The sequence below is a fragment of the Strix uralensis genome, chromosome 15, assembly GCF_047716275.1.
Source record: "Strix uralensis isolate ZFMK-TIS-50842 chromosome 15, bStrUra1, whole genome shotgun sequence".
Classification (NCBI taxonomy): Eukaryota; Metazoa; Chordata; class Aves; order Strigiformes; family Strigidae; genus Strix; species Strix uralensis.
This window is the reverse complement of record NC_133986.1, coordinates 8149576-8173773: the sequence shown is the minus strand read 5'-3', so window position 1 is coordinate 8173773 and position 24198 is coordinate 8149576. Positions and strand designations below refer to the sequence as shown.

Sequence of the window (24198 nt, the reverse complement as noted above, 5' to 3'; positions counted from 1 at the left end):
AGACGCTCCAAGCTTTAAGTACTGCACTTTTGAAAAGTTTCGGTACCTCTAAGGCGTGCTCAAGCCAGTTGTAGAGATTTTTCATTACTTTGATTTTTTTGAAGCAAATGACGTTGTGATGGGGCCCATACGGCAAAATACGGAGTGCACTGAGGCAGAATCACTGAAGTGAGATTTGTGACCCAGGTGGCATTGCTCTATAAGAAGCAACTGAGGATTTATATTTCATCTTCCTTTCGCTTTACCATTCCCCAACATGTTACTACCCAGTGAGTTCTCTGTAGAAAAAATAGCAGAGAGGGGGAACAGGTAGCAGAAACTTAAATCAACGTTGTGCATACTTTCCATATATTAGTTAAAATGTTTGTGTGATTACGTGTGCATGTAAGGACACAAGTCAGCAGTGTGGTCTTATAAATTGTGACAGAGATGTACTCCTTAGAGTCTTGTAGTTTAAGAATTTAGGGGGTAAATTCTTTGTCACTGTGCAAATTGATATAGATTTACTAATTGACACTAGCAGAGAGTGTGGTCCCTTGGGTTTCTAAAATGCTCTTGGCTCAGTCAAAGATTATACACACAAAGATTATATTTGCTTTTCTGCTCTTACTTGTTAAATGCATTCTTTATTAAATTATATTTCTGTAGTTAACTCTGTTATGAAAAAGTGCCTAGCAGGTTCAGGTTCTTAATGCGTCTTCCTCGCTGGGGGGTTGTAAGGCTTAATTGTTCATAATGTGTAAAAGCTTGAGATGAAAGGATTTATGTAAAAGCAATGTATTATGATGATTATAAGGCTGATGGTGATGCATATCACACCTGCTGTCACACCAGCTTGAGTGAAAGCAATCTCTGCCTTCAGAGTGAAATTTCTGTGTAACGGTAAGAACAATATCACTTTCCAGTGCTTCTTTTTTCCCTATTGAAAACTCTGGTGGCTCTAAAATGAGTCAAAATATTTAAGTTTATTCTCTTCTGGATGAGCCTCGCACTTCAGGATAAAATTTATTTGGTGAGAATATTTTAGGTAAATCCAGATGCTGAGATGAACGTCTTTTGCCACTGGGAAAATTAAAATAATTGCTTAAAATCTACTTTTTTTTTTTTTGAGAAAACTCTGCTTTAGAGATAATATTTCAGCTACTGAAAAACTTTTGGATTTAAAATGCAGATAAGAGCTGAGATGAATTGTGTCCTATTAATAGTTATTTGCATTCTCTTTTAAATCCAACAAATGCAAAGGTCAGAAGTGTAGAAGAGTGCAGAAGTTATCTGGACCTAAGAGAATCCTTTATTTAGTGTGGCATGTTTTAGCAGTGTGTTTGAATCTCTCTCCCCCCACCTCTCCAACCCGCCTTCATTGTTTTCTTTGTTATTCTTTCTTTCCCCTATATAAACTTGATTTGAATGAGACGGAATGCCCTGGGGCATTGCTGATGGGATACAGGCTTTTCATCTCTTGATTGCCGCCTCGGCAGTGTCTTTAGTGAATTCTAACCTTTATTGTTAGAGACTGCAAGGTAAGATAGATTCTGTAAATGGAGATTAACTCTTAATTCTGTTCCTTAATGGGGAAACATCTATATCTAACATGGCATCTTACCTGATAAAGACTGAAGGCTGGATGGGTATTGTGGATGTGTTCTGAAAGCTTCACTTACTGAAGTCCTTGTTGTGTAGTCAGAGGACTCAGATCTCAGAACTGACAATTCCCATCCTTCTGGTATTGGTCAGTAGAATTCAATCGTGCTTTGAAAAAGGCCTTTTATTTTCGGTGGAGCGGCTTGGCAGAATGAGTAAGATTTAAAAGATGGTGCAAAAGTCCATTAGAAAATGTTTTCAAAGATACCGCTGTAGCTGTTAGTTGCAGCATACCAGAAGTGTAATATTAAGACAATGAGAGAGAACACCTAAATTTTAGTGTGCTTGTTTAAAAATACACTACTTAAGGTCTATTAATGTCTTTGTAAGTTATTTGTCTTTACACATCCTTGATCCAGACCAGAAAATCCCACTGCCATTTTATTTACTGTTTTCTTCTTCCCCCTCTCAGTAATGTCACCTTCAGGTAGCTAATTGCTATCAATAATTCCTTGATTTACTATTGCATATTTTGTGCAGCTGTCAAAACAAATACATGTTTTCAGTTTCAATTATTATGCTTGCAATAAGGTACCAGCAACCTTCAAAAAAATGTTGCTGAATGTAACACTTCAGCAACTATGATTTCCCCCAAGAAACACACTTGTTTCCAGCCGCAACTAAAACTGCTTCCTTAAAGTTTCTTTACAATTTCAAAAGATAGTGTTCCTCATATAGTGAATTACCATAAAATAATGTTAATGTTTAGGAATATATTTTTACAGCTTATTCAACATTCTAGTGTTTTTAGTACAGATGATTGTTTGATGATGCTAGGTAGCTTTTCATTAAGCAATATGGAGTAAATCTTTCACATTGAGACAGAATGTTTCTTACAGGTAAACAGACTTGTGTTTTATTGGTGAACACGCCTATCAGTGCTACAGGGCAAAGCAAGAAGTGAATTTAAAGACCGTATACCTGTTACATTAGGGTTTAATCCAGCTAGTTTTGTGCTGAATGTGTCGATGGAGTGCGTTTGTATGGACTGGAAGGCTAAGATCACAGAACTGTAAAACACATGCAGTTAGAAAACTATTTCTGTGTTGTCTGAATATTCCATGTACTGTACCTAAGGTCAAACAGACCTAAGATTGCATCCACTGTTTATTGAATTCAGGGTTTTTTTCAATGAGTTCAATGGGATTTGAATCAAGGTCTTTCTAAAGTTGTGATAATAGATCAGGGAAGGGAAAATGCTTGTATTGTGCTTCTGGAACATGCTTCTTTATCCTTAAATTAAGATTGATTAAGCATAACTGATTTCTAAAGAAACTGTACTGCAGCCAAATGGAAGCAGGTCAGAAGTTTCACATCCTGAGCAGCCTGATCTAGTGGAAGGTGTCCCTGCCCAGGAAGGGCAGGGGGGTTGGAACTAGATGATCTCTAAGGTCACTTCCAACCCAAACCCTTCTATGATTCTATGATCCTCTCTTTCTTTCTGGAGTTTTTAGTAAAAGTTTTCTTCTGTCTGATTTGTTTTGATAACTTTACTGAACTTTAAATTAAAATATATAAAATCATAATTTGTGTTATGTTTGTAAATATAAATTATTCTCTACCCATTTGTTAAAAAAAAAAAAGGGAGTATAATAAGCACACTGATATGGTGGAAAGAAAAACTCCAATAATATAGTATGTCATTTCTCAAAGTAAATTTCAGTTTGGTTTTACAGTTTTAACTGTTGACTTGAATTTTGAAAAATGATGTTCAGTTGGTTTGTGAAAGTATTCTGCCCTATTTTGTCATGCTTAGTGTTAGGTTATTAGACAGACAGCTGCAGTTAACTTAAAATGGTACACTAACAATATTGAAGAGTCTAGCCTTGAGGAAGCAGCGTGGTAAAATGGCAACAAGAATATTTATTTAGCACAGAATCATCTGGGGATGTGAGATATGCTTTCAAAAGTGTAATTTATCACAGGACAAATTTTATTTTATTCCTTTTGTCTCTGCTTCTGTTGATCTTTTTCATATACATTCTAGAAAATTGTCACATATCTGTCCTCAGAGCCTTAAAGTAAGATGGACATCAATAAGTGTTTCCTATATGAGTTTTTACCAATACAGTATGCTTTCTGAATTCATTTAATGAAGAATAGCTTGTTTGTTCTTTATAAAAGATTTTAGGTGAAAATGTATTGATCAAGGTGGGTAACTTACACATGCAAAAGTAAGTTCCATTACTGGGGTAGTATGAAGGAAATTATTAGTATTTGTCACTGTAATTCATTGTACTGATTTTAAGGATTTGATGTTTCATTTTTCAAAAAAATCCAGCATCTCCAGCCAAACAGCACTTGAGCCACCCTGAAAGCACCCAGTCTAACGGCCTGCTGCTTGCGTACAAATGGCCACAACTTGATTACATATCACTCAAGCAAAACACCAAGCACGAAGAGAATTTAACATCATATAACAGCAAAGAAAGGGCCCACTGCCAAGAGTTCAGTGTCTTCTGAGAGATATTCTCAGCCTTCCAAATTCACCTTAATCTTAATTTTGCAAGTGCTGTGTGACAGAGCACTGGGTACTTGAAAAGATTCACTGCTACATGAGCTAAAATAGCCTAGTGACAAACTCTATGGTATTAGTGCACTACTTCAAAAATACTATATACTGTGCAAATATATGCACACATACAAGCTCACACACAGTACGTACGTACGCATGCCTGTATCCAATATCTTTGACATCATTTCTTCCTGATATATTCGTTATTCTTTATAATCATTCCAGATAATTTTCTGGTTTTCCCTTTTTCCTTCTTTACTCTCATTGTGTATTGCCTCCCATATTTGAAAGAATTCCTTCATGCCTTCTGAGTGCTTTGAAAAAACCCCATCTCCAAACCTTAATTCTGAGTTCATTGATCTTTGTTCAGGATTAGCTCTAAGTAGGAGTTTTGTACTACCAGGATTAGGAATTTTGACTACACTAGGCAGCCGTTATGCTAATTATGTTTGTAAAGTCCCTCTTATGTGCAAAATCTCTAGAAATATAAATCGGGAATAATGACTTTACAATTAGCTGTTAGAAGACCTGAGATTTATAGGCTATTCCTGAACTGAACTAGCTGTCATACATACCACGCATAAAATCTGAAGCATAAATTAGGTTGGAAGCCACTCACAAAGGTGAAGAACTGCCCAGCTAAGGATTTGTCTTCCAGTCTCAGATGTGTTCACATTCTGATTGCCAGACTGACCCACACTCCCCTTCCTGCTCCAACATGTGGGATGAAAATTTTCCAGGACACTTCTTTTGCCCAAAGTTCATTCCTGCCAGATTTGTCCTTCTCTGACTCCAGTCAGCTGTAAAAGGACTCCAGTGGCATTTGGCAGACTTTGTGTTAAATAAGTCGCACCCTGTATCCAGTGGATGAAGTTCACTAAACCGAGAAGATTTTTGTACTTTTATAGATGATAGCGTCACACTTGAGTACAGGGAAAAAGAGCAGAACCTCTGCTGCTCCCTTATTTTGCTTGTGTGCTTTCTCCTTACTTTCTCAGCTGTCCTCTAAACCCGCCTCAGCAACTGGTATCATCTGATTATTCTGGTATTTGGCTTACATAGTTGGATTGTTATCAACTGCGACCTTGTGCGTACTTGGCTGAGTAAATTCAATCAGCTAATGAAATTGCGGTCTTTCCATCAATTGATTATCAAATTGCTTGTATAGTTCCGCTAACCCATCTCTTTTCCAAAGCTGCACATTTTTGTTTACCCAGGCAGTCTGTGCCTGACCCCTTCCTTGCCTTTCCCAAATGTCCCTTTTTTCACTTGACGTGCATATGGTCTTCGAGCCTGGCCAAATACCAGTGGACTTCATAGTCATTTTACTGACCACTCTATTGAAAATAAATCGGTAAAAAAGCCTTTCAAAAGTGCAAGAGAAGCTAGTATGATTTTGTCTCTTATGCTGCCCAGTGTAACAATCCCAGGCACCTGCTGATTTACACAACAAACAAAGATGATGTCAAGAGGGGATGGCCCTTGCCGAGGCAGTGACCAGGAGGAGCTGGGGTTTGCATTTTGGGTAGGGAACACTGCACAGAGCAAAGCGCCTGTGGTGAGCACCAGTAAGGGATGGATTTGCCCACCTTCTTTTCTTTCCCTACCTCCCTGTGCTGGTACATAGTCTTTGAGCAAGTAAAGGTGTCAGGCTGAAGTCCCTTTGAGTTCCAGTCTTCTAGAAAGCTGCTGTAGGTTTAAATACAGGGCGGCATTGGCAGGATACGGTGCTGTATTTGGCCATGAAGAACAATTTACGCTCTTTGCCATAGGAATCTTAACACCCACTGAAGCTGATGCATGCATATGAGGCCAGCTACCAGCTAGTTTGAGATGAATGCAAGCACCTAGTACTTTGGGCCAAAATGCAGAAAACCTGCAGGTTACTATATCGCTACTACACAGTAGAAGCTGCTATCACGTATGCTGTCTGAAGGACAGGGTCTCACCTTGAGCTGCACTGCAGTTGCCACTGCAAAGTAGACTAATGGCTGTTCTGCACAGCAGTTGTCTTGAGAAGCTGTGGAGTACCTTGCTTATGGAAACAAGCTAGTGATTGGCTTTATCTGTGGTAAACCTAACGTAATACAGGAGTAGGTGTGGTTTTGGCCCATATGAACACATACAGTATACCCTGTTGAACAAATCTGTGTGTGCTTTCTTTAATTAAGAGTTTCTCTTCCCTGTGATATGGGGGGCAGGAGTTTGCATTTTTGGTATTGCTATGTTCTTTTATGTAAGCTATGGCACCCTCTATCTTTTTGTGGAGTGATGTTCCTTTTGGTACTAATGGAACTATTTTTTTCAGTACTATTTTTTTTTCTTGACTAAAGAAGAAACAGGGAAAATCATGAGGGGGAGAGAAGCAGTGGAAGAAGCCAAAAGTACCCACTATTAAGGCACTTGCTTTTCAACCTGTTCCATCTCTTTGTGCTGTCAAGTTGAAGAGGTCAGCTGCTTAGTAAACAAATTGTACAGATGTTCTTAAAATGTTGGTGTTACTGGTGATGTTGAGATGAAGACGAAACAGGGACTATTCACTTGATAGAATTCTAATCAGTTGCTTCTGAGTTCAAATTCTCAGAATTTGAGAATTTGCTCATTCTCAAATGGGAGAAGATAAACCCTAAATAAATGAGGTGCTTCCGTTTTAACTGAGTTTCTTTTTTTCAAAAGTAATGGACAGACTGGATAAAGGAAAAAGAAGGGAGTACAGTGTACTATACCTATGGTTCCATTACAGTTGGTCATTTTATATCTCTATGGTGACATTGTTGTGGGTGATCTATAGCTGTAAAAGTGAGTATTATGCTGTAGTAGAGCAACATCAAGAAATTGGCCTAATAAAAGCTGTGTTTAATAAATAAGTATATGAAATTTTAGAAAATATGAATGTAACAGTAATATTAAGACTGTAATGTTTTATTATAGCTTTATAGAAAATTTCATTTTGTGTATATCAAGAAATAATATTTTATATATATCTGATTTATTTGGGAAGGTGACTTCTGTATCTTCATGATCAAGTAACGTTCCTTTAAATTCGTAGGATAATTGTTTTTCTTGTGTTTTTCTCTTAATAAAATTATTTTTATATATTTATAAACGTAAGTATTTTTATTTTATAATTGCTGTATTACACTTGGAAGTAAGAGGTATTTGCTTAATGTGAGGGTTCCACGCTGCAGCACCTGCTTTCCTTTAGTAGCACAGTGAAGTATTGCACTGTGCTACCATGCAAAAAATTAAAGTAGTCAAGGCAGTTCTTTCAGCTCTGTAAGAAAGGAGGCTAGAACCCAAACTGTCCAGCTTCCCTGAGTCTTGTAACTAGAGGAGCTAAAAAGAGACTACAATATTCAGTAACAGACAGTACAAAATATTTTGAAGCTACTGTTAGCATGCCTCCTTCACACTAGCTGTCTTGTGCATAGAACAAAAGGAATTTACAGAAATGTCAGACAGATTCCACACCTTACAATCAAAGAGGCTCTAGCTCTGCTAACTTCTTTTCCTTCCTGGGGATGTCTGTAACAGCTTCATTGGAAGAGAGATAACTCTATTTAACTGGGCAGGGGAAAAGAAACTGTACCCCGTAAATGTGTAGGCAGTGGGTATGCAGCTTGTGCACGTCCAGGAGCATGGTTCTAAGTTTGTGGGTACATTTATGCTGCTCTTTGTGGAGCTCCACAGCGAGACTCCCCTGTCCCTCCAACATTATCACAAAAATGACATATTCAGCAGATTTATAATTTGGGTGTTTCCGTTCGCTACAGATCCATCATCAAGGAGGACATGCATAAAAATAAAACTCCTCTTCAGAGAAATGATGTCTATTTAGGAAAGGTCTTTATATGATAAAGGCCTTTATTTTGGAGGAAGAAATCAGCATTACAGAGATTTGTTCACTTTGGCAGAAGCCTCCTGAAATCAATAGATTCTGTTTCCTTTACATATGGAATACTGAATAAGACTCTTAATGATGGAGATTTACCCTCGTAGACTTTTACTCTAATGGCATCTTCACTTAAATTTCCTGATAAAACCTTTATTACAAATTCAGTAATCATTCTCCTTTTTAACAAGGTTGCCAGCCTGCAAATAATTTCAGGGACAGGATATATTTATGGGAATACATTAGCAAAATACGATCCAGCCACAATTTACCTTTCATGTGTTAACTTTCTTTGAGTAGGAGGGAGTCTGCAATTAAGGTTTATAACTGCTAGTTCTGTGGTATTGGTAGGTCCCCATCCCCCCAAATAGAGTTTTGATTTTGAAGGGTCTAAACTGCAGTGGAAGTCTAGATCCTACAGCCCATCAGAGGTATAACAAAGGATAAGCACCAAAGCAGGTAGTTTGATGAATGCATGGGCACTCCAGCTGATTTACTATTCAGTCATTGAGCTGCTCCCTGTTGGGTCCTCTTGTCCATAAGGCATAGGTACAGAAGTGATGTAAAGATTTTCTTTAATTAATCTCTTCTGCTAAGGGTGTAAAGGAAAAATCTCATTGTTGGAAATGAATGAATTTTGATAAAATGTTCTAAAAGGCTTCAGCCGGAGCCAGAACTATTAGAGAAAATAGTTCAAATAAGTGAAATTTGGTGAAATTGCTAGCAATTGAAACTGAGTTCCTATTATTAGAGGTATTGAGCATTCTTAAAATTCAGAGTAGTGCTGTTAGTACTGCAGATAATACTATGAGCTCTTTTTCTAGTAGTTAAGGAAAGTAGCCTTTAGACAAACATTTTGATTTTGTAACGATGTTCTGAGATTTGTGGTTTTGATGCTCCCACTTCCTGCAACCCTGCAATACAGGAATTAGAGGGTTTGTAGAAGAACCATCTGCGGAACAGCAGGACAATTCTGGCACTCTTCCTTGGGGTTTTATTTTCTTGCATAAAAATATAATGAACCACCTCCCCCAAATCCACCAAAGCCTGATCAACAAAGGCAAGCACAGTTAGTCTGTATTGCAGAGGACTTTTCAGCTTCTGCAAAAATTGAAAAGGATAGTTGAACTCTTCCCTTCTGCAGACATTGCCCAACTTCTTCCTCAGCTTCATCCTCTGGCATCCATATAACAAGCTAGTTCTTGGGTTCCTCCTTGTGCCCTGGGCAGTAGGGAGTCCCTTCTCTCAGGAACCTGTAGTACAGCAATTCCTCAGGTTGTCCCTGTACAGATATAGGTTGGTTTTTTTTTTTTTTTTTTTTAAGTTGCTCAGATGTGACATGTAAAGGATAGGGGAATTGCAAAATGCTCGACAAATAAGTGCTAGCAGATTTGGATACGTATATAGGAAGTGTGTCTTGATATAGATACGTAGGAAGGAATAGAAAGATAGAATTTTGACCAATGGCAGGCATCCCAGTCTTTATCTCAGAGATGTGAATGGCATGCTTGGCTGTGCCTGCAGATGTCAAGACCTGGCTGCTGCACTGACATAAAACAGTTTTTGCACTAATGGGAAAATCTTTTACATGACCAGCCCTGTCTCATAAGCCTTTCTCTGTTTGTAATCTTAAAAGAGAACAGAAGAAAACACCACCTTACTATGCAGACCTAGGAATAGGATTTATTGTAAGAAGCAGACATTTCACATTAGTAAGTTGGTAGTATCGGTTATGGTGGCAAAGAAAGTGTGTAAGAACTCTAACTGAAGCCCTCTTACCTACCTATCCCTATCAGCTCTAACAACTTCCAGTGGACACACGTGATTGTTATAGACAATAACTATTTTCTGGTTTTATATCATTTATGACTTCTTTTAAGAGCCTCATGTAGTTCTTTCTTAGTGCTATATGGCATATATTGTGGATGAACTATTCACTTTATTCATAGAATCATAGAATGGTTTGGGTTGGAAGAGACCTTAAAGACCATCTAATTTCAACCCCCCTGCCATGGGCAGGGACACCTTCCGCTAGCCCAGGTTGCTCAAAGCCCCGTCCAACCTGGCCTTGAACCCTTCCAGGGAGGGGGCAGCCACAACTTCTTTGGACAACTTGTTCCGGTGTCTCACCACCCTCACAGTAAAGAATTTCTTCCTTACATCTAATCTAAATCTACCCTCTTTCAGTTTAATACCGTCACCCCTTGTCCTATCCCTACACTTCGTGGTTAAGAGTCCCTCCCCATCTTTCCTGTAGCCCCCTTTAAGTCCTGGAAGGCTCCTCTAAGGTCTCCCTGGAGCCTTCTCTTCTCCAGGCTGAACAACCCCAACTCTTTCAGCCTGTTCTCATAAGGGAGGTGCTCTAGCCCCCCAATCATCTTCGTGTCCTCCTCTGCACCTGCTCAAGCAGGTCTATGTCCTTCTGATGTTGGTGCCCCCAGAGCTGGACACAGCACTGCAGGGGGAGGTCTCATGAGAGCGGAGTAGAGGGGGAGAATCCCCTCTCTCGACGTGCTGGCCACACTTCTCTTGATGCAGCCCAGGACATGGGTGGCTTTCTGGGCTATGAGCACACGTTGCTGGCTTACGGTCAGTTTTCCATCCACTAGTACCCCCAAGTCCTTCTCTGCAGGGCTGCTCTCAATCTTCTCCTCACCCAGCCTGTATTTGTGCTTGGGATTGCCCTGGCCCATGTGCAGGACCTTGCACTTGGCCTTGTTGAACTCCATAAGGTTCACACGGGCCCACCTCTCCAGCCTGTCCAGGTCCCTCTGGATGGCACACCCCTTCCCTCCAGCCTGTCGACCGCACCACACAGCTTGGTGTAGTTGGCAAACTTGCTGAGGGTGCACTCAGTCCCACTGTCTGTGTCACCAACAAAGATGTTAAACAGCGCTGGTCCCAACACCGACTCTGAGGAACGTCACTCGTCACTGCTCTCCACTTGGACATTGAGCCGTTGACCGCAGCTCTTCGAGTGCGACCATCCAGCCAATTGCTTATCCACCGAGCGGTCCATCCATCAGATCCATATGTCTTCAATTTAGCGATAAGGATGTTGTGCATGACAATGTCAAATGCTTTGCAGAAGTCCAGGTAGACTTTTTTCCCCAGATATTTGGTTTTTTGCCCGTATTTTCATTTTTTGCCCTTTATATCTGCTCTGCCACAAATTCTAGTTCCTTTGTTGTCATGCAGAAATGTATTACTACTTCACAAAAGTCTCTGCTTACTCTCAGTTTCAAACCAGAAAAATGTAGATGAAGAATTTAACTTACACCTTCTCTGAGAATGCTGGCATTAGAAATGAGCAAACATTCCTTTCAAGAGCTCTGGAGGGAATCTTTTGAGTCTCATCATGTTTTCCATATATTTTCCAGCTGTATTTCATACTAGTACTTTCTGCAGTTAGACTTTTCTACAAATATTTATATGCAAAAAGTCACAAAATGCTACTCTTAAACCATATTTCTCTTTTTCCCATAAAGTAGAAATTGACTGTTTTAAAAATAGATAAATTAAAAAATAGATAAAAACAGAAGATTCCCATATGGAGTGTGTGCATTGATGAGCAGGAAGTGTTACTGGGCAAGAACCATGCTTTCTCCACATCACTGCCTTGCACCAGTCACAGGAGGGCTTATGATGTTCTACTACCGTCTTCTCTAAACCACTTCAGAATCTTCTCCCCGTGTTATCCTCCATAAAACAATATGGCATGCTATGAATTATATGTTTAGAGGAAGGCAGATCTGTCTATCAATTCAGTCAAGAGATATGATGATGTGCTTTTTTGCCTCTAAGTGGTTAACAATTGCAAAAGATTCTTTTTAATGCTTAGTACTTTATTCACTTTATTTTTCTTTTTAGTGCAATGGAAAATAAATCTTAAACATTTCTTCTGATATCTAGCACTTTAAGCCTTTTCATAGCATTTGTAACATCTCTTTGCCAACACTCCATCTGTGATTTTAGCTTGCAGGAAACACTTCGCAATTCTGTTATTAGCTTAGATGCAGAGAGCTGCTGTTTAAATATTAATTGTAACTTCCCTCATAAGTGCAGCCAAACCCACTGAGTAACTTGTGAAGTTCAGTAAATATTTTGGAGATGGTGGAGAGCGTGGTGTGTGTAGGGCCTGCTCTTAGTCTTAGCAAAGGTCTTACTCAAGTTAACAGCACAAATTAAATGATGTCCTGATGCTTGCCATTTCCTTTCCTCTTCTAAACCTCAGTTCCGCTACGTGTACACACACAACAAAAAGAAAGATCAAAAAATAACATGAAACTGCAAGCAAACTTCTTGCACAGTTAGTAGATTTCCTGCTAAACCTGCTATAAGTGAGAGGAATACCATGGAACAGCACAGAGTGCTTGCAAGAAAAAATATGAGATCCATCAGTTGTTTCAAATCCTAGTTATTGGACAAATACACTTCTAAAGTACTTGTGTATTGCACTGTCAAGAATCACACCTCAGTAGAGGCATTATCTTGTGGTTGAGCCCTTTTCCTCTGTTTTGAGTCATGACCCTCACCCTATTTCATTTCTCAATTCCACAAAATATACTTTATACTTAAAAATAAAAAAAATAGGAAAATAATGTGTGTTTACAGACATTTCAGTAAAGTGAATTTAATAGAAGAGAGAAACGAAGTAGTTAACAGTTTTCTGTGGGTTACCAAAGTGTTGTAATTGTAATATTCATATTGGGTATAATTTAAAGACCAGTCCTATTAAAATCGTACATTGTTTTTCCCCCTCTTTTCTTCTTCCAGATGGTTATTAATCTTTTATTGGTGAGGTGGTTTGCCTACGGTGTAATCTGAGATTTTTCCTCATGTCGTTTGATTGAGTTACTTCTCTTTGTGTTTGCAGGTGGACTGAATTTTAATATGTTGAATTATGGTAATTGCTTAGAATTTAGATGTTTTTCTTAGTGTCTTGCAATGTATAATGAATTTTTTAAAAATGAAGTAGTACCCACATATTGCTTTTATTTTCCAGCATTTTGTGAAGAAGGATGCAGATATGGTGGAACTTGTGTAGCCCCTAACAAATGTGTCTGCCCTTCTGGATTCACAGGAATTCATTGTGAGAAAGGTAAAGCTTTACTGAAACACATCTTCCTCTTTGGTAATGAGAAATATGATATGCTGAATTAAGAAATAATTACTTTCCATTCATTCATTCTGCTTGATATTTTCTCTTTGTTGAAGATATGACTGTTCCATAGCTGCCTTTTCCTAACTGAAAGCTAGTCTTAAATTAAACATGGAAAGTTTAGACAATTGGGCACGTACCTGCTTCTCCTTCCAGTGGACAATTTTAGTTAATTAGAGGGGATGGCAAATGAAAGCTATTTACTCCAGTATTTCCTGTGGTGGAAGCTCAAGTTGCCACCTTCTTTTTCTGACTCCGTTGTGCAAATTAGACCAGAATTTGAATGCTTGCTTTTCATGTAAAGTTATTGAATTATTAAGATTTTATTTGTTTCTAAGTCACTGCAGCCACCAATTTTTATAGAATCATAGCCTATTCAAATATCTCACCAGTGCTGATTTGATTCTGCCTTTTCCCAGATTTTTTCTGATTCAAGATTTGGTTCTGACAGCTTTGTAGGCCCACCATTCTGTCTGTTTCACAAAGATCTGGTTCCTTGTCTACCTTCAATGAGAAGGAAAGGATCTTACAGAATTCCATGTAGCACTCTTACTAGACTCTTTATAGAGCAGATTTGAGATTTTGCTTTGGTCAGTATTTATCTGAGGTTGTATTTCACTTAAATAACCCAATTACAGACTATTTTGCATTGCGTGTTTGTTAATAAACCTTTTGCACTTGCCTTTACTGGTGGAAATAAGGTGGATTGTTAATGCAGGTTGCATGGTGCTAGTATGGGTGAGGTTACAATAACTGTTTAAGTTAAATCAGTGGAACCACTTGTTACCCAGAGATTGTTCAGTAATTTGTGTGTAGCAGTGTCTGTTTAATACATGGCTGTTCTACTATAATACAAAGTAACTTAAGGCCAGTTGTCAACAGATGCTTTGAGTAGCTTCTGAAAACTGCTAAAACTTTTTATGGATGTATGCAAATCACTGTATACTAAAACGCCATAGTTTCTAGTTGTCAGCATTGTTTCTAATTATTTAAGAATGAACTAGGATGTTAATATCTTCATGTCGTCTTGAATAAATTTGAGTACTGCATTTTTTTTGCCTGTAGCCTTTGGGTTATTTGTTTTAAATAGAAAAAAGCCTCCTGACATTCAGCAGTAAGTACCGGCAGTATGCATGAGGAAATAATACAAGAAGTTCCTGCCTCAGAGCCCCACCTGCCATAGCTCCCCAGCTGCTAATCCCTCCTGCTAGTTACCCTCTCCCATGTATAATTTGCTTATTCCTTTCTAAAGCATCTGTTATTCAGAGGGATGCAGGATACCAGAGATATGTTCTATGTATGTGAAAATATGGTACCTCCATTGCCCAAAGGTGCCCTGCCTACCTGGGGAGCTGGTGGCTTTAGGCCAGCTTTCAGCTCAACTGCCTACGTTTCTTTCACCCAAGAATCTTGGAACTATCTTTTTTTCTTATAGCTGTAAAGGGACTTTCATAGCTAGAACACAGAGTCTTTAAACTGTTGAAGTGATGGTTTAAAATTGATAAATGGATGACATAACTGTTGTTGACTCCTATGTTTTTCATGTCTTTTGTATTGTTTTGATCTAAAATATGAGTTAGCACACCCAGTAAAGGAAATGTGGCAGGCATGATACTCATTATATCAAGAAATTTAGAGGTAGATGTCAGAAGGAGCTAGCTTCTGTGTATAAAATCTATACAACTTGAACCAGAAAGAAGTTTATTTTTTTTTCATTGAAGATGTATAGGATTTACCAGTATGATACAAGTCAAGCTAATGATGGCGACTGTGAGAAATCTGATGTGCAAACAGGTTTGAGAATAAATAGGCTTCGTGTATGAGAAGTTGTCACATTTTAGTTCTGTTAGAGGGTTTGAAAACTTCAGCAGATATGTCATACGCATATTTCAGTGGTTAAGTGCATATCAGTTCTATGTGAGGACAGCTTCAGCCTTCTGAAGGTGCATGTCCTGGAAAAACTAAATGTACAGAGGAGAAAGGGGATGATCCACCTTTGAAGCAGGCTTCCCTTTGCTTACCTGCTTACTCCTGGAAGATGTAGTGTTGTCAGGAAGAGGAGACAATTCAGTAAAGACTTTCCTCATAGTCTCACTGCAGTTTGCTGCAGTGTTTTTAGGGGATATCTGAAGTATTCAAAAACCACGTTTGTTTGTTTGTTTGTTTTCCCATGTTGTCTATAATGTTAGAAATAAGCACTTTGTTACATTTAACATATGGTAACACTCCCTCAATTATTATGACGTAAACTGAAGACGGTGAAATGGTGGGACATTACTTTAAATCAAAGCTTAAATGTTCCTGGTAAAATCTTGTCTGATGGAAGCTCATGGTGAACTGATGCATAGCAGAAGTAAAATGATGTGCTTTGGTAATGTATTCTATTTGCCGTGATGCATTTAGAAATGTCCTTCAGAACAACAGCACATCAATTCTTTATATGTTATTTGTGAGCTGAAAGAACTCGTCACTGGCTAAAAACGGTATGACCCAGATTGGCTTCAACGTCATGTAAAGGGTAAAATGAACCAGTAATCAGATGTGTTGTTGAAAAGCAGGTGCATTTACTTCTGAATATGAATCATGTGTTACTCATCGCTTCTGACTGCCTGGTTGAAATTATGATATTAGGTTAATTAAAAATTCAGAGGTATTTGAGAAGGGTAGGATTTATGCTGGTAATTTACTCAGGTGAAATTAAAATACACATTTAAGGCTTAAGTACAAATACATAATTCAACATGCTGCTAAGAAGAATTACCTCTTGCCAGTAACTTTGCCTGAAATGAGGAATCATCATAACAGTTGTGGGTCTGCCTTTTCTTTTTGAAGGTGAACTGCAAATTGATATCCAGAAATACTGTCAAGTAATTCCTCCTTCCATCCATTCTTTATAATGCTGTTTCTTTAAGTATGTGCTTGATGCTTCTTACAGAATTTGTGGTGTTTTCTATTTAGGATCTGATTCTATCTTCTAATCAATTTTTTGTTTGCTTTGTGTTTAGTTGGCCAGGGCTGAAATCAATGATCTCTGTGATCATTACCGTTTCTGATCATATTTAACACAGTTGCGATACCTGTGCTGGAAAGTTTTTATGTTAGAATTTTTGCTGACATTGCTGTATGGTTCCAGCATGTACGTGCCTGATGGCTGAGCTGGAGATATGCAACCTTAACTGGATGTAGCACTGCTGGCTTAAGCCCAGGTGCATCCTTGGCAGGGATCCCCATTAAAGGCTTCTGAGAGACATTTTGATGTTCAGAGAGGAATGCAAGCACAGTACTCTGTGAAAGTTGTTGGCAGCATGGACTCAGATGCCCTAATTTTCCATCCAGTGATGTTTTCTCCATCTCATATTTTTGCAACATTAAAAAAAAAAAAAAAAACCCCACCACCTTCCTTCCTTCAGCTGCTTTTCTGTCTTTGTGGATGAGCCACAAGTCAGTGGAGTTATAATGATGGTTTTGTAGACAGGGTTTGCCATTATTCTGTTTTTGTGGAACATTAGACACTACTGCCACTGATGAAGTGGTGAAGATGAGATAGGCAGGACAATCTGCGATATCAAAAGCAGGGATAAACAGATGATTGAGTGCCTAGAAATTGCAGGCATTCCTTGAACACCTACCTGCATGTGGTAGAGTCATATGTGTGAGTCTAAGAAATACATACCCACTTCTAGACAGCTCTGGGATGGTGACCAGTGGTGGCAGAAATTTCAGCTAAGGGAGTTAGTTGCAGTATTTGTCTGTACAAATTATAACTTTGGGCAGTGAACAGGAAATAACGGAAGGGTTTGAAGCAGTAGGTTCCCAACCAGGGGCAAGTCAAGGAAAGTACAATATTTTTCCAAAAGCTGCAGGAGGGCTTTTGGCGGTGGTGGGGCGTTGCCTTCAAAAGGGATTCAAAGCAATTGCACCACATCTTTGCTCCTCTGGCTCATGACAGCCCTTGTTTGAGCTGGTGCACAATGGATGGGGAATACGTTTCTGGTAGATTAGAAGGATGTTGTGTAGACTGGAGCTCAGGGAGGTAAATATTTTTGTGGTAGCTACATGTGTATTTTTGTAAAACACTGGAGAACAGTTTTCTCACAGAATGAGAGAGTGCTGTCAAAGAATTACCTGCTGATTGTAAACAGTCAGAAGCAAGGGTAAGACATGTCAGCGAAGCATCAGGAGATGATAATTACTGGGTTTATTTTTTTGTGTTGTTTTAGACTGTGTGTACAAAAGATTGTCTGATACTGGGGTGAAAGGTCGTTTCTCAGTATGTACCATGGCTGAGAAATGTGCTTTGAATCCCAATAATTATACTGTGAGTGAAAACAAACAAAATTCAACGCTTGCAGTATTGCATTAGCTACATATGGATTCTTCGGTGCAGTCATAGATTTCACAGGTGTGTAATGAAATGTTGCTATGCTTATATCTTGAAGTTGGATATGTCATGTGTATGTCATGAAAATGAGGAGGTCTTTAGCTGATTTGTTTCATAATAGTTGACAGTATCTCGAGTTGTCTAGGAAGCTGCGTACTTAGTGTACTCATCTCTTAAATTGCTTCCTCTGGAATATGTAGTCTTCTGCAGTCCTTTGGGTAAGACTTGCTACAGTCTGTGTTCCTTTGGACCCTAGAGATAGAAAAAAATGTGAGAATTTTATTCCGTGTGCTATTTCTTTGATTCCTGAGCTGGATCAATCTTTAGGTGTGTAGATATCAAAGACATTTCAGTTGAGGAACCTGGTTTAAAAAAGTAAGCAAACAAAAACCAAAGCAAAGCAGAGAAACAGATTTTTCACTGAGTATGCTAAGGTAAATGTCAAAACTCCCTACCTTTCTCTATCTAAGATCTTTTGTAAAATATGAAGCAAGGTTTATTTTGGGAAACAAACCAGCTGTGCAGCTGTGGGCGCAAGGCTTTGCATGAGATTCTTTCTAAAGCCTCTCATTTCAAGGTGAGGCAAAGCTAGTATAGTGCAAAATAGGAGGGGTGAAGTGAATAATGCTGAGGTTATTACAGAAAACAGTGGTTGTGGTTGATATGACACTCCTGAGGGTGTGACAGATCCAGAGAAGGCAGATGCTCCAGGTGGCTGAGGTTACCCCGCTCCATTTGCTGCCAAGCTGTTTACAGCATTTGTCCCAGTGGTGCTTATCGCAAAATGGCAAGGGGTGATATCTTAATATGATAGAAGAAACAAAGCTGTCATTTATAAAGATATCAGGGAATAGATCAAAGAATATCTACTAGAAAAATCTGATTAAGACCGTCTCTGAGGATCAAGGAGACATCTGTCTGCAAATCAACAAGTAACTCAGTGGAAGAAAAAAGTTGTTCTATCTCCCACTGCCAAGCCAAAGAAAAGTGAAATCTTCCAGACCAAGAACACCATTCATCCTCCGAGCTGACCATAGCATGAGGAGACTGGACTTGTTTTTGTAGTGCTTACACTGCCTCATATACTGTAAAAGGCAGTAAAAACCCTAAGCAGACACACTGGATTTGGTGTGTGGGTTTTTTGTGGGTGGGTTTTTTTTTTTTTTCCAAAGGACTTTTTTATGTTGCTATATAGTTTGTTATGTTCAGGTCTATGTATTTTTGCTTGTTTGTAATGGACGGAATATCTGCTATATTAACCCTTTATGTTAGCTGAGATCATACCTTGACATTCCAGGTAACAAATGGTTCTAATATTCTGATGTTTTATTATTTTATGACTTGTGGTCATATGTATTGGGTTTGCGTGGCCAGTGTTTTGGTAGTGGGGGGGCTACAGGGGTGGCTTCTGGGAGAAGCTACTAGAAGCTTCCCCTGTGTCTGACAGAGCCAATGTCAACTGGCTCCAAGATGGACCCACCACTGGCCAAGGCCAAGCCCATCAGCCCCCTGTGATAACATATTTAAGAATGGGGGGAAAAGGGCCCAAGAGTAATTGCATCCAGAGAGGAGTGAGAACGTGAGAGAACAACAACTCTGCAGAGTCCAAGGTCAGTGAGGAAGGAGGGGAGGAGGTGCTCCAGGTGCTGGAGCAGAGATTCCCCTGCAGCCCCTGGTGCAGCCCCTGGTGAGGCAGCTATGCCCTGCACGCAGGGAGGCCCACGGGGGAGCAGAGACCCACCTGCATCCTGTGAGGGACCCCACCGCCGGAGAAGGGGGGATGCTCAAGGGAAGCAGTGACCCCATGGGAAGCCTGTGCTGGAGCAGGCTCCTGGCAGGACCCATGGCCCTATGGGGAAAGGAGCCCAGGCTGGAGCAGGTTTGCTGGCAGGACTGGTGACCCCACGGGGGACCCACGCTGGAGCAGTTTGTGAAGAACTGCAGCCCGTGGGAAGGACTCACATGGGAGAAGTTCATGGAGGACTGTGTCCTGTGGGAGGGACCACACGCTGGAGCAGGGCAAGAGTGTGAGGAGTCCTCCCCCGGGGAGGGTGTCTATATGTCAGCTGGACGTGTCAGGTATTATTTCGGGACATGGTTTTATTTAGACAAAAGAAAGGCATGATTTAGCTAGTTGACATCTAATTTGTGTTTGGATTCATGCAAAACAATGTAATCAAGATGTAATTTCTGTTGATCAAGCTTTATAGTGCACATAATATCCAAGCCCAGACGGTAAAATCTTTCTTCTCTTGCCTTAAATATTAAGAAAAATACCTTTAGATAGTGTCTTTGCATGCTGTTTTTCTTTGTGTTCCAGTTCCTGTTCTGGATGTTCTTGGATTACTATCTTGTGAATGCCCACTATAGAATTTACTATAGAGCTTACAAAAATAGGTACTATATTTTATTATTCCTTTGTTACCCTAGTAGTGAACTGAAAATACATGTAATATTTGAAAAAAATGAGTGGATGTGATTTCATGAAGTCAGTGGCTTTGAATCTTCCTTTTCTTATGGTGCAATAGGTTTGACTCCTTCACTATGTCTTGCTGAAAAGTAGACAATGAAAAAATCTAAAAATAAAATGACAGCAAGTGCTTTGAAAGGGAAAGAAAAGAGCAAGACCCAGGAGATTGATGGCTCACCTAGACCTGCAGTGATGATGAAGCAATTAACAGAAGGAGAAACTCCAAACAAAATTAGGCTATCTCCTTTAGATTCAGGTACCCTGCCAAAGTGTTGGATAGTAACCTGTGTTCAATCTCTTAAAAAGCTGTTAACAATTGTCTTGAAATTAGAGATGAGTGGTGCTTGTAGTAGTGTGGGGTGAACTGACTGAATATATTTTAAAAACTGAGTTTTTGATGTCATGAGGACTAACAAACATGGCTTTCATAGAACCATTTTAAAGCAAAATGGCTCTGTAGTGCAGCAGAATTTGATGACTGAGTCAGTCAAGTTCTACATGAGAGACACCCTCTGCCACAGTTGAGCTGAATTTTCAAAAGGGCCTTCACAGAACAAGGCTGCATAAACTCTGTGAAGTTTAGGAAAATGAAGGAGCATAAGAGCACTGTTCAGCTGAATGCTTACATGTACCAGTTGGAGCATTTTTGCGAACATCCTTCTCCTGAACATGTTCTGTGAGCCCCCATGTGTCCCCATTCCCATGTCACTAGCTGCTTGTAGCAACCAGTGGGGCCAACCAGTGTTGTCCGGCTTGAAGTAACTTCCAGTGCAACGTGAAGGGGGAGGTAAAGTGAGTCCTTTTGTTTCCCTGGGGCTGGGCTTGCTGCGTGCCCTGCTCCTCAGGAAGCCTCTCGGCAAAGACAGCGCTCCTGGCGTTACACCTTACACTACTTGGGTGCTGTCACTCAGTGGCATACCTTTATGAAGGAGAACTTGTATTTTGGTGGTAAAGAGATGCACATCAAAAGTCTACGGTGCATTTTCCCAGGTTGAATGTAACTGTGCGAATAGAGGGATGATTGTATGGTTTGGTTTTGTCTTGTGCCTGGGGGTGAAGGCAGGATTCACAGAAAAAAAGGAGATGCCTGTCTTTCCTAGGTGGGAGAAGAACATGCTGGGAGGAGTATAGGCTATTCTAGTTAAACAAGTCAAAAATGTTAGGGCCTCTCTTTGCCCTCTACTTAGCACGTGGAAATCACTGGGGAAAAGGGAGGTTTGTTTGTTCCTGTTTTCTTTGTTTCGGCTGCTGCTACACAGTGTTAGATGTTTATTCACCCATGAGTTCTAATTATGTACTACAGAAAGAACATCATGTTTAGAAAGACAGGTAAACTAGGCAGCAGCAAACTCTGAAGCTCTAAATATAAAAGCCCCGTATTCCCCCTCAACTTCCTACAGCCCACAGCTGACATAGCTGAATGTTTTACAAAAGCCTTGATCAAACTGAGGCGTTGGAATTTGTTCCCAGCTGGAGGACATGTTGCTTTGGCCCCTTCTTGAAGTGCTCAGTCCCTGACTTAGCATTCATCCAGTTTATGACCAGGAACATCTCTCACACCTTCTGTGCAGCCGTATCTGCTTCAGTTTCCTCTTGGATTCTGAGGACCCAGGCCACGGGGTTTAAATTTGTTTTAAGTGACAGAATAATCATTGAATATATTAAAGAAAACAGAGAACTACAAAGAAAATGTGAGCAAATATTTATATTTGAGCAAACATATACTCATGTATTAATAAAAGTTCCATTTTGCAACTAAGAAGTTTCCATATATGAAGCATTCCTTGTGAGCTATACAGAAAAGATAGTTGCTTTAAAATATCTACTTTGTGATGAATTAAGTACAAACCACATCTCATTGTAATATGGTTAATTAAAAAAAAAAAACCCAAGTCTGCTTTGAGTGCAGTACAGTAATGCTAATTTTATAACCTAGTTTGTCAGGATATTCTGACCCTCTTTTTTTGGTTCTTCCAGGCAGATGCCTACGTCAGTGAAAAACAGAATAATTCTAAGGAGAAATACCAGAATAGGTAGTAGACTAACTAAATATTAAATAAAAACTACCTCAGTCTGTCCAACTACAGGCAGTATTTAGGGGACATTACTGACTTTAATAAGCTCTTTGCCACCTTTTTCTTATTAATAGCCTGCTCTGACTGGAGAATCAACCATGAATATTTAAACTTGCTGATAACCTAGAAATATAACTCAAGATGTACAGAGCAGCTGCAGAGAGGTACACATTTTTTAAGACAGAAATCCTCTTGGCTTTGTGGAAACTACACCTGAGTGGAAGCCTTTGGATCAGGTGGAGTTGAATTAGGTGAAATGAAAAATAAATGGCTCTAGTGAAATAAAAGAGTGTTTAGAGCGGGTTTTTTATGTGGAACAAGCTGTGTTAGTTGAAGTTACCAATGATAACGATGCCAGTTTTAACTCATTGATCTGTGGTACAAATCTAACTAGATAATCCAGGAGTAAGATCTTATTTAAACTAGGTAGAGAGTTCAGTCTCTTCAGAAAATTTGTACAACTCTGAGAACTATACAGAGCCATGTTTCTACTGCAGATTAATACAGTGAATGCTAACATACTTCAGCAGTGATCTCCTAGAAGTTAATCAAGGTGTAGTGAGAGAAAATGTGCCTCAGTCATCATAACCAGCATCAGAAAACAATTTCTTTTGAGAAACAATGTGACAAATGAAAGGAATGAAACAGAACAACATTCTGGTGTCATAGAGGTTATTGTGTATTTAATTCTGACAAAAAGTCAGTTTTCCTCTATTTTTTGTTAATTGAAGATTTCTTTCCCCTGAAAAAATATGGTATGAGAAGAATACTAAGCTGATGGAAGTGATGCAACAGGAAGAAAATGTTAGTGTAACCAACAAGATCTTTTCCCATTCCGATAGGAATTCATCACCACAAAAGCAATAGCCTCCTCCACTTGCTTTCATTGGGCTAAGATTCAGAGGAAGAGATCATGTCCCCATTTATACGAAATCCTTGGAAGGCGAATAAAATGGCATAACCCACCTTCTTATATGACTTAAGTAGATTGCAGTTTATGTACAATGAGGATAACTAATCCAATTATTTTGCTTTAGGAGTCGGGGTGAAAATGTGAGTTAAACCCTTGTTGAAGGGAGTGTCCTTTCTTTATTAACAGAGATAGCCTCTGTAACATCTACAATTGTGTTTAATTCAGTCCTTTTGAGTATCTGTTTTTGTAAGAGTAACAGCCATGGTTTTTCAGCAGTCTGCTCCAGGAAGACTGCAGAACTGGGTGGTTGTTCTACACTACAGTGAAGGAAAGCCTAAAACAGAAGGAGGTGGCTCTTTGCAAAATCAATGTGTGGACTCAAGAAAACAAGTTTTGCTTTAGGATTGTACTCCTGTGTATGTACAGAGAAGAAATCAAATAGGAAATTTAGGTGATATGGAACCTTACAAACTTTTTCCCCTTCCAAGGCTTTTTCTGTATCAGTCGAAACATTTTTGTTGTCCGTAGTCTGTTTGATAGTGATGTGCCAGTTCTGCTGCAGAAAGTACAGGAGGTACCCAAAGACTCCCCTTCACAGCAGACTATTTTCTGGATAATCCAGCATATCATTCGTGGTGAACTACCAGAAAAATCAATAGAGTAATACCTGTTGGGTGTGAAAAAGGCCTATGAATCTATGTCCTAGAATGTGTGGAATTAAAGCCTGTTCTAGATTCAGAGCTCACTAACTTACTGTGCAGATTCCTGTTGCTTTTGTTCATGCCTGTAGTTCCCAGAGAAGGAATATGCAAGACGTTAAAATAATACTGTGCTTATTATAAGGTATATATGAAGCATAGAAGTAGCTTGGATTGTTCTGGTTGGATGTTTTCTTTGCTAGTTCCCTTATGATTGAAGTAAGTATAAAATAACAGTCATACTCGACCTCAAGGAACTCGGTGTCAAAGTTATTTTCAAACTTTTTATAATGTTATGATAAAAATCTGTTCAGTCCTTCACATTTGCAGAAATAGAGTTCTTACTAAATACATCAATCATTTTTTTGCTTTTAAAAAGAGAACCTCTGATTTAACAACTCAGTTCAATAGCTGGAGTTTTCTACTATTTAAGCTGTGTAACATCTGAATTA

The 24198-nt window shown here is 39.2% G+C and overlaps 1 protein-coding gene across 2 annotated transcripts in view; it reads left to right on the top strand.

The window, feature by feature from the left end:
* NELL1 (neural EGFL like 1) overlaps positions 1-24198 on the top strand; it is a 297446-nt gene that overhangs the window by 216326 nt on the left and 56922 nt on the right. For both annotated transcript variants that reach the window (XM_074884815.1, XM_074884814.1), the window contains exon 15: positions 13054-13149. In XM_074884815.1, coding sequence (XP_074740916.1) covers positions 13054-13149 — 96 coding nt within the window. The remainder of the gene's footprint in view (positions 1-13053; positions 13150-24198) is intronic.